Here is an 11,341-nt window from a genome sequence, read left to right on the forward strand (position 1 = left end):
ATACATCTATATACCATTCTGCTTTGCATAAATCTAGACTTTGCCTCTTTTGCTTCATGATTGTCGGGACCTTTCTACAACCAAGCACCAAACCAAGACAAGGAGTCAAACCATTAGTACAGATATCAAATGTACCTTCCACATGCCAAAAGCATATGACACATTTGCTCCAACATCACCAATGTCAAGTCAATTTGTTCAAGATCCCCCATCTCAGCGTTTCATGAAATTTTTCAACCTTGCTACACCACTTCAAAATCCAACAGGGTCTATCATGAACACATACATGTATAGTTAAAAGCCCGATTCCAAACAGCTTTTCTCACAAGGAATCCTCTGTGGTGGCGGCTTCAACAAACTGTTTGAAACTCCAGCCAAGTTCAAGGATAGCACGATGATCACCTACAATCCTGCCACTGGCAATATGCTAAACTTACACCACACCAAAACTGATTTAGACATGTTAGACCTCCAAGAACCACCTTGGGCTGGGCATACTGTCCAATACAGTATTTTGTCTGGCACACAAACAATTCATGTTACAATTAGAATAGCAGGTCTGAACACCAATGTACACACACATGAAACATGCATGTGACATTTGCCATTCAGGAGATTGTGATCTTGATGTGTGAAGCTGTATACAGCCAAAAGCATTCTCTGATGGAAACCTGTCATAACAATATGCACATCATAAAACGAAAACATCCCTGCTAGTTCTCCTCCATGTATCTACTTTAAAAACATTCTAGTAGGCAGAAGATGCATACAAGTATCAAGACTGCAGCTTACAGAAGTTTTCCTACTGATGTTAGCATTAGCATATTAAAGAGGATCTACAATTTTAATTACTATTTTCCATAAGATGAATAAACAATTCGTCCCAGAGGGTAGTCCAAAATCAGTGGCATTTAAAGCCTTTGCATACAGACAGCCAGATAATTAGAATTAGTATAATGACAATCCCAATGACCACCAGCTTCACTTTCATATTTTGTAGCCACATTTTCCGCCTCAGCTGCATCCCTTGCTTTTGAAAATTGTCAGCCTACAACAAAAGTATATTTGAGATTATTTAATCAAACCTGACCAACTACAAAAGAACAGATTAAAACCAAAGTTGGCAGCAACTTTTCATATTTGAAATGCTCTGGGCCAACTTCCATGCCACACTTACTGTAAAGCGAAGATTTTCAGACTTGTCAACTAGCAGCTCTATTTTCTCCCCTCGATCAAGAACCTGTAAATCTAGCGTGTTAAATGCTATCTTTTTGAGGTGTCCCCATAAGATACTGGGGACAAAATAAACCTTTGCATGTGAGAAAAAAAATTGCAGATCTTGTTTGAGAGCATTTTTGATTCCTCAAATCTCAATAAAATGCACAGATACGTAAAATAGTATATGATAGTAATTATTATCAATCAAACTCAGCCTTAGAATCTTTTCAACCAATCCACCAATTAGATAGCTTTTCCAGTATACAAAATAAATAGTCGAACAGTATCCAGGATTAAGCCTTCAGCAGCCTGACTTGAAATGGTGGCAATAGTAATGAACTACAAAAAATGGACATTGTGGCAACTTGACCAGACCAAGCATACAAACCTGCTTGATCCATTCCAATATAGTGGTATGAAATGCCTGCTTTTCGAACTCCATAATTTATTTTGCAAAGTTGTAGTAGCTTGGGCTCACTTCAGATGCATGAGCTCAATAAAGTCTGGCACACAAGAATGGTACAAACCAGCACACACAGCAATACAGCTATTCTCCAACTATGAAGAGAAAACAGCTGGGCACACCGGCCGGCTAAAATTGGCCAATAAGAGATTGACCAGTAAATTCAGGTTAGGGCACCTGTGAAGAAGACACTGAAATGACGATTTCCGGGTCCCAATCAGAGAACATAAACACCCAAGATGCACCAATGCCATGAGCCCGCTCTAAGGTCAAAGTGGTCCAAATAGCTACTGCCATCACACACTTGTATTCACACAAGCTCCATAAAGAGCTTTCCGTAACAAGTAGATCCTCCACTAAAGTATGAGTATGAAATCAACTCCACATCCCCATATGTGAGATCAATAACTATATCATGAAAACTTGACCCATAATGAATCATGGCAACAAGGGATGACTGTAACCAACCCCTTGGGGCAGGGCTGAAAGATCTCTCATAACGGCTATTATTGTACAGAAATTAATGGCCCATTATGGCCATGGCAACAAGGGATGCAGTCCAAACGCTTTGGGCAGAGGTCTGCCCCCCCCGACTGAAAGATGACAGGTAATGACTATTGTTGTGCACAAGGTTTGGCAACAGAAATTCAGGTCATAGGAGAGTGAGCCAAAGTTGTCTTGATTCACCTCCCGACCTCACACAATTATTGATTATAGATTAACAGACCTATAAGGAAATGGTAGGGTTTTGCGCACAGAGAGAGAGAGAGAGAGAGAGAGAGAGATGTACGACGACCACTAACAATGACAAAAACTCTCAAAATCAGGAATGGATGAATAATGATAATGACAAACAAGAGACAATGCAGGAACTTAGGGAGCGGAGGCTGTCCAATTGTCAATAAACACTCCAGGGCAGTAAAATGCAGGTCTGAAAACTAAAATGCAGCCCAATCTTGATTAGATGATGGAGAAAATGATGACCTCAGCTGTCCTCTCCCTAGCTGCTGTAAACATAGCCTGCAGACCTGAAGAACCAGGCAGCAACACCTCCAAATGGTAATGGCATGGCTGGACAGCAGGCAACAGGCTGACAGAAGTTGACAAGAAGTCCTTCAAGTAGGGCAGCAGCTTGAACAAGCTGGCAGCAGCCTCTGTGGATCAGGATCAGCAGCCAGGCAAGGCAGCAGCAACCATGCCAAGGATGGCTGTCATCCAAGGCAACAGAAGCAGCCACCAGGAAAAGGAAGATATGATGGTGATGATAGAAGATGAGGAAGAGGATAGAAAGCATTAGGGAGTGAGAGAGTGGATGAAGGAATGCCAACGTGTCCCTTTCTAGAAAATTTTTCGGCATTTGGCCTTCTTTTATGTTGTTATTATGGAGTTCAATTAGGCCAAAATACATAGCAATTCTCTCTTGATTGAGGCCTTAAATGAAGCCCTTCTCAAGCCCAAAAAGGTGCAGAACTGAAGATAGAGAGTATGACTACATGCTCATGTACCCGTAAGGGTCCCACTCCAAAGAGACCGAGGCATCAAACCATGTGTCTCAAGATGGACTGCCGAACCATCAATAGAGGCAATGGATATCTTCTTTTGGGTGGCCCCAAGTGGGTCTTATGATTTCTTTTTTCTTTAAAGGCAAGAAATAGATAGTAGGACCCCCCCCCTAAAGAACATTTATGTGGCAAGGGTGTGAATGATGGAAGCTCTAAGAGATAAAGCAGCCAAGGCAGAATGTAGGAAAAGAGAGAGGAAACCCCTCCCCCCCTCATACCAACAAACTGATGGCTAAAGAGTAGAAGTCTGAATCGGCTCAGCTTGTGGTGCCAAGAACCTGATGAAGGATGAAAGAAGCACATGCACCATAGCTGAAAACTTGAAGAGATAAGAGTAGCCAAGGTGAAGCTGAAGATGCCCAAAACTCAACCTCAATAGAGAGACCACAATCTTCGTCTCCAAGCTAGCAAGAATGCAAAGGTATGTCTAATCCTAGTCCTCAAAGGAGAGCACTAGCCCCACCTTGCTGGACAAGATTTGCAAGCACAAGGCATGACTGAAAATCCATGGCTCTAGCCTAGGCACAATCTATAGATCCTAGATATCAATGCCAAAAAGGGTGGACGAAGACCAAGGTCCTTTGCGATGGTGCATGAACATCCATGAATGGACTGTCGTAATGGACAATAACCCCTCTAAAGGACATGATAAGCAAGAAGAGAGATGAAGGAGACTCATTGAAACCAGCCTTCTTACAAAAGGGTGATGGAGCCCCAAAATACACTAGTTATTGAGATGAACCAACACCGATTGGCCCCAAAACATTGGTGCCCCTTGTAGTATTGTTTGTTTCACATTAATTTCAAAAATAGTTACAAATGGATGCTATATCGAATGTTCATTTGCATTGTAATAATATCAAGCTGTGTTTTCTATGTTGCATGAGTCATATAGTATATGTATTAAAAACTTTCATATTTTTTTATCTTGAAAGAAACCTATTTCTAACATTTTAACAAAACTTGTATGAAACCTATGAAACCCATTTCATAAATGCTTAATGTTTCTTATTTTTAGGGTCTTTGGGTATGACGGGTATGCCCTCCACATTTCGAAAGGAGTATGATCAGATGGATTCAAAGTCCACCAAACAAGTGTTTGTGGACTACAATCCCCAATCAATGGGACATCACATATGTGATTCAAAGTCCCAAGATGTCTAAATAGACAACTTCTCACCATTCAACCCATCCTTGTTTTGCAAGTTACATCAGTCCTCACCCTCTCAACTATGGTTGGCGCCCTGTTTCCAACTTGCAGCCCATCACCCTCTATTGTCCAACCATCATCAACTGCAACCCCTCCACTTGCACCTATCCATTGCTGCTAGAGACAGTTCCTAACTGCTGGCAACTGCATTTACTGCCCCAACAACTATGTTAATTGCTCCACTTGGCCGCCCTACCGATCAACTTCATCATACACATCTGCCAGCTCATCATACACCTCCATCAACTGGCACCTTGTTGCTTACAACCTTGATGATTAGCTTCCAGCATCCAATAAGTGGTACACTACTGCATCATACACCTCCATCAACTGGTGTCTTGTTTACAACCTTGATGATTAGTTTCCAGCATCCAATAAGTGGTACACTCCTGCATTTACCAGATTTCAGCCTCCAAAATGCTATGTTTTGGTGATTAGCCTGCTACCCTTCCACATTCAACACTCTTTCAGCTCCGATTGGTAGTTACAGCACTCGAGTTCCATCTCCCATTGTTGTCATCACATTCCAACTACACTCGTTGCTCTACCTTTGAGCATCCTGTACACTCTTTCTTTCATTTACAACATTGATCCATTCATTTCAAAGTTCTCTTTTTTCCTATGTTTGTGTTTGTGTATTTGCATTTTGCGTTTAAGGTTTTTGCATTATTGTATGAGTTATTGTGTTTTAGTCATGTTTGTACATTCTATGTTTTCTTAGTGCAAACCCTAGCTCATCTTCACATAAAGTGCACTTCATGACCACTCTGGCATGCTACAAGCGCCCATCCAAATGTCCAAGAATATAACATATCTTACAAACCAAGTATCACTGGATGACCCATGCCATGACTAATGAGAAACCCACATCCGTTGGAGAGGCATTACAACATGATCATTGGGGTAGAATCATCGAGCACGAGGGAGTTAGTGCAAATGCCATTCACCACAAGGTGATTGGATTGAAGTGGTTCTTTAAGACCAAATATCACAATGATGCACTTTGAACAAACACAAGGTCTACTTAGTGGCCAATGGTTTTGCTCAAATACCAAGCACACTTTGATGAAGCTTTTGCTCGTACCACACATATGATTGCCATTCACACATGGGTTGTCATTGCTAGCCATAGGAGGCGGCCAAACTATCACTTGGATGTGAAGTCTATATTCTTGAATGGGGACTTAAGAGGAGGAAATCTATGTGGAGCAACCCCTTGGGTTTTCTAGCTCAAATGGCAAGATGTACAAGCTGAAGAAGGCTCACTATGGCCTTAAACAAGCTCCTTAGGTATGAAACAAAAAGATAGATACCTTTCTTCCAAAGAGGTTAGGATGTTAGAGGTCAAATCAAACCTGAATTTGTATGTCCGCACTGTAGCATACAAATTCAGGTTTGATTTGACCTCTGGCATACAAGATACCACATACAAATGATGCAACAAATGAAAGATACCTTGAACCATAAGTTTCAAATGATCGACAATAACATGGGTCTTCTTCATTTCTTTATAGGTCATGAGATATAGCAAACAAATAGATGAATCTCTTTCTCAACAGCGGTGTGTACACAAGCTCTTAACCACCTTTGAGATGATTGCATGTTGTCCCATCTCTACTTCTATGAATCCTAAGTAAAAGATTTCAGCCTATGAAGTCACCAGTCGTTGATGCTTCCAACTACCAACAACAAGATGAATCCTAAATTTGGTTACTTTAACACTTGCATTGATCTTTTTTCTAGTACGTTTACTCATAGGATTTATGAGTGAGCCCAAGAAAACTCATTGGTAGGCTGCTATGAGGATTCTTCGATTCCTTAGGAGTACCCCGACCTTGCCATATTCCATTCCACAAGTTCAAGAGAAACCACCTTGATATTGCATGGATTCTAATCGGGCTGCCATGTTGATCATTGGAGATCTACTATTGGTTTCTGCTTTTTATTTGGTGCAATTGCTATCTCTTGGAGCAACAAGAAGCAACTGACAATCACCTTATCTTCTACAAAGGCCAAGTACAAAGCAACATCATCTACCGCATATGAGACCATGTGGCTTCAAACGTTATTGGAAGATTTTGGCCATTCTAGAAGCCATGCTATCCCACTCCTTTGTGACGATGAGAGTTGCATAGCCATTGCATGGAGTCCGAATTTTCATGCACAAATGGAGCACATGGAGATCAAGTACAACTTCATTCCAAAGGTCACCTCCTAGACAAGCAAGCAAGTTGGGCAGGCACATCCAAATCCTAAGCCTCATGGCATGTTTAGGATCTAAAAGGGGGTGTTAGAGATTACCTCCCATGCGAGCAACCAAGCTAGGTGGGTAGACCAAGCAGGCAAACAACCTAGTAGTCAATCAAGGCAAGCATGGACAATACAAGCATCATGCAACAAGATCACGGGTAGATCGGCCAAGTTACAAACCTTGGGATTAGGCTATTGCATTGGGAGGGCAATTGGCCAGCAATTATGGGCAAACCTACTCATGATTTTTCCCTCAAACCTTCTACCAACCTATTTATAGGCAGCTATTGTATGTTCTCCAACATCTATTTGTGCTTAAGAGTGAGGTTTGCAAGCTGAGGGCATACACACATAGCTGCCCTAATCTATTCAGCGGTCAATGTTTTTCATATTTGATTTCTCTCAGTCCATTTCTCTCTTCTCTCTCCATTCACCTTTCATGTTCAGCCCATGCATCCACTTCCATAACACTACACTCTTAACACATCCACATGGGCAAGGTGCCTAAGCAACCAACAAAACTCCCCCTTGGCTTAGGCCTATGAGAAAAATGCTCAACTCGTCCTTTTCATGATTATGCTTCACGTGTGGAATAAGCATGCAAACAACTAAAATTCTACCATAATATATATTATGTAACAATAATTTGAAATGTGCCATCTAAGTTTTAACCTACTAGATGGTCTCCTCCAGGTAAAAAAGTATGCCTAATTATTATTAGATTGTGTCAATAAGAGTAAAATTTGCCAAGTACCCCATAGAGTTATAACTTTACATCTTGTATAACTTTATTGTTCACTAGCCACATAAATTCAATAGGAGAAAAATTTGCCAAGTACCCCATAGTCCTATAACTTTCACATCTTGTATGACTTTATTGTTTATTACACATATAAACTCACTTCTATATATGCACATTGGTAAGGACATAAGTGTAGTTAAATTAGAGACATTCAAGCCATGTTAAGCACAATATGTTATGCTCACACAAACCAATGAACTACCACATATAACTAAAATCAAAGGCACTAAATGCAAACCTTCTCAATATTTTCCATCATGATGCCCTTCACTTCTGATACTTGGGCCTTTACTTTGGCTAGTTTATTCATCTCTTCTGGATGATCAACACAATATTGCATATGCTCCTTCAACTTAGGCCTGTGAGTTGCAAATCACTTGATTGAGAATGGATTGCTTGAGTCAACAATCAAGAAAACTTCTCTAAAACAATACACACCCAAATTCCCTATCAAAGCGGTTTGCTACTGCTGTGTCAGCTTTCCCTCCCCCATATCGCCGTTTGAAGTCTTCCTTGATACGCTCCAAAAAGGCCATTGGTATTTGCCTTCCAATTGCATCATCCGCAACCACCAAGTAAGCTGCAAGGTCGAGTCATATTTCAGTTTGGCATGCAAAGATGATGTAACCCTATCAAAAAATACATGACTACTTCAGAATAGCCATTGGACAGAACATTCAACCTGTATATTTAACCAAATTAATAGGTTCCATATTCGTGCATTACATAAGGTGTGTTAAACAGCGATAGGTTCCATATTCATGCATTACATAAGGTGTGTTAAACGACAATAAACACTTGAGCTTGAAACCAGGATAAAGGACATGAAGGTATGTTGTTTAATGTCAATAAACACTTGAATCTGAAACCAGGACAAAGGAAGATAGGTTTCGTTCTCATAATCATGAGAACAATTTTGGTAGATGCCTGTAGTGAGACTGATACTGCTGATGCAAACCTCAATATCGATTATGAGATATTGCCCCATACTTGCAGTGTAACCTTGGCCACGGACTACATTTCGGGCACACTAGCGTGAGTTGCTCCGGACACATTTGGCAGCACCTACTGTGTGTCGATCGAAGCCTCAATGTGTGCAGATCTAGAAAAAAAAACTAAACAGATCATTGAAGGGAAAGGGATAGAGGGGACGTACTGAATCCATCTTCGACGAGGAAGTTGAAGGTGTGGCGATCGCAGGCGTAGGTAAACTTGTTGTTGTTGGCCGGAAGCTTCTCCAGGCACTGCAAGGCGATGGCGCCGAAGTTCCCAGTGAAGGCGGAGTACTCCACCAGGACCACCTTGCCACGCGCTACGAAGCTGTATATCAAGGACTGCTGCCCCATGCCAGTGACAAATCTCTCTCTCTCTCTCTCTCTCTCTCTCTCTCTCTCTCTCTCTCTCTCTCTCTCTCTCTCTCTCTCTCTCTCTTTAATGGCAACTCCGCTATGGCCTGCTGACTCCTGAGAGGAGAGTTATTGACGGCTAAGCAGACGCTCGGAAGTAGTGTACACCATACGAGAAGGACGAATACAGGAGGGAAACGTGAGTTTCAAGAATCGTTCAATCTTAAGTTATGCCTTCGCTAAGTAACACATTTTAAGGAAATGCAGGGCTTAATCCCACTTCACATAACCGATTTGCTATGCTTCAACAACACATTAAGGAAAAGGAAATCCCAAATTTTCTAATCGCAAGTTAGACCTTAGCAATTGCCAATGAAAATTTGGGAGATATTGAAAAAACTTGGCGCCTCATTAAAGTCCCTAACAAATAGAATAAAGGTCATTCAGGCCACAATTACATGCCACCACATGGTAGCCCAAGGTTGTGCATCCATGCAAACATGTGGATCTAGCAAGTCACCTTCAGTGCTTGTGGATAAGGATGCTGCACAAGGTGGAAAGAAACCGATGGTCGATGGAGCTTTTATGGAGTGTGATGACATGGCTATTGTCATAGTTAATGGCCCAAATACAAGTGAGGTGGGAAAAGCAATTAGAAAAGAACAAGTGCGGATTAATGAGTGTCGTAAGGCGAAGGCTACGATAGCAAGCAAAACCTACCCACCATGTGAAAGTCGAGCTATCTCTCAACCAGATCAAGCAACACTACACAAACTTTGCCATTATAAGGGTTTCCTTTATTTTATGGGTAGACCACCAACAAAAGATGAGTTTCTCCCTTGGTTCACTTCTACCTACCAAGAGAAGGCCATCATTCAATGGTTGTGGGTAAGGGTTTTTTCTTGGTTTTGTTTAGCTCAACTATGGAGAGAGGCTATGTCATGGGGTGTGTTGTTGGCCATAGACAAAACCTCATCTTGGCCATGCCATGGAGCCCACCCTCCCCCCTTCTTCTAATTCGGTTCTATATTTTGAATGTCTTGTATGGGTTACTTTACCTAACCTAGTATTTGGCTAGATGATGAAGTTGCAACTCTTGCTAGAGCACTTGACAAGGTATTATATCTACCATCTATGGCAACATAATTAGAACCCTCAAGCCAAATCATGAGGTTTGCATCCTCTAGGACCAGAGGAAAGAGGTCCTAAAATACCTTGAGTTTTATGTATCAATCTTCAAAGTGAGCTTGAGATTGTGCTTCGAGTGTGGCTTGGGATCTTCCTAGGTTCCTATTACATTTGCAAACACGGCGGTCATTTTTGCAAAGGACTGGAAGATATTAACGATGAAACCAAGGACAGAGAGAAGCAATCAAAGAAGATGCAAACTAAAGTGGTGCAAAATAGAAAGGAGGGGCCTCAATCGAAGAAAACAGAGGTGAAGAAAGCTAAGCTAGTGGATGCAACATGAAAGCTTCAAGCCAGAGCCACACAAAAAGAGGCCTCTATCTCTTATGCTAGAATGCAAGACAATAAAAACATTGATCCAAAGTCAACTAAACAGAAGAGAGAGTGGTTTAATCAAAGAGCAATATCTCAATTAAAAAATCAGCACATCTTCTGCTTATGGATCATAACTACTCTGTAGCAATTACAAGAGGTGATGAGATCTTTGAAGATGTTGAATATTAAGATGAAAGATTAGGTTTGCCTCTTGGAATGTTAGAGGACTTTTTTCTCAAGAGGAATTATCTCATACATACCATCATTCATGCAATAACATTGCAAGAGATTAAAATAGGGGAGGAGGACACCAACTAAACCTTCATGCATAGCTATGCATTGATAGCCAAAGGATGTTTAAGAGGCAAAGGAGGTAATATGTTTATCATTTGGGAATAATTAAAGCATGCACTATTATGGGCTAATGAGGAGGGTGCAATACTAGCCGTTGGAGTAGCAATTGAAGGGAAAGAGTTAATCCTAATCTCAATGTATGTAGCTAATGTGTTGAGAAGAAGAGCTGAACAATGAAGATGGTTAAGCCAAAAGTTAGAAGTAAGCCCACATTACTTGCTAGCAATTAGAATATGACTATGATTGAATTTGACATGTCGCATGGTCATGGAGAAAAGATCAAAATGGAGAAGGAGAATTGGGACCAACTCTCAATTATGCATGGCTTGAAGATGTGGCAAGCATGGTTGCTAAGGATTTCAATAGATGCTATACATGGCAAAATCATCACTTAGGGGAAACATGGTGAGCCACACTCTTGCATTGTATCTACATCAAATGTTTACATACTTGAATTGGCTACTTGTTTTGGAGCTTTATCAGTTTTATTATGGGCTTGGTCACATATGTTATGCATATGCTATGCTATGAAACTTATGTCTTGCTCTTTGTTATTTTGGATTTTATTCTAATGGGAGTATTTTAACATCTTCATTGCAAAGTGTGATATTCTGACTTTATTTTCGATCTTCT

General features: G+C 40.9%; 1 protein-coding gene across 1 annotated transcript; it reads right to left on the bottom strand.

Annotated features, from left to right (window-relative positions):
• Window positions 1-696: 696 nt before the first annotated feature.
• On the bottom strand, window positions 697-9,074 carry LOC148016210 (vesicle-associated membrane protein 721-like). The gene is made up of 5 exons (XM_087663938.1): window positions 8,662-9,074; window positions 7,944-8,085; window positions 7,744-7,864; window positions 1,178-1,240; window positions 697-1,048 (listed from the first exon to the last, which is right to left on the bottom strand). Exons 1-5 carry the CDS (start codon window positions 8,849-8,851, stop codon window positions 902-904), a joined length of 663 nt encoding a protein of 220 aa, XP_087520064.1. The 5' UTR covers window positions 8,852-9,074; the 3' UTR covers window positions 697-901.
• Window positions 9,075-11,341: the final 2,267 nt, after the last annotated feature.

This window comes from Lygodium microphyllum, chromosome 23 (assembly GCF_053477565.2).
Source record: "Lygodium microphyllum isolate KBCC chromosome 23, Lygodium_microphyllum_v1.1.10, whole genome shotgun sequence".
Classification (NCBI taxonomy): Eukaryota; Viridiplantae; Streptophyta; class Polypodiopsida; order Schizaeales; family Lygodiaceae; genus Lygodium; species Lygodium microphyllum.

Excerpts from the sequence above, each read along its gene's own strand:
- LOC148016210 (XM_087663938.1), bottom strand. The coding sequence starts at position 8,851 with ATGGGGCAGCAGTCCTTGATATACAGCTTCGTAGCGCGTGGCAAGGTG. Across the intron at positions 7,865-7,943 it reads CGCTTTGATAGGGAATTTGG|GCCTAAGTTGAAGGAGCATA; the intron begins GTGTGTATTGTT and ends TGCAACTCACAG. Across the intron at positions 1,241-7,743 it reads TGATGGAAAATATTGAGAAG|GTTCTTGATCGAGGGGAGAA; the intron begins GTTTGCATTTAG and ends CTAGATTTACAG.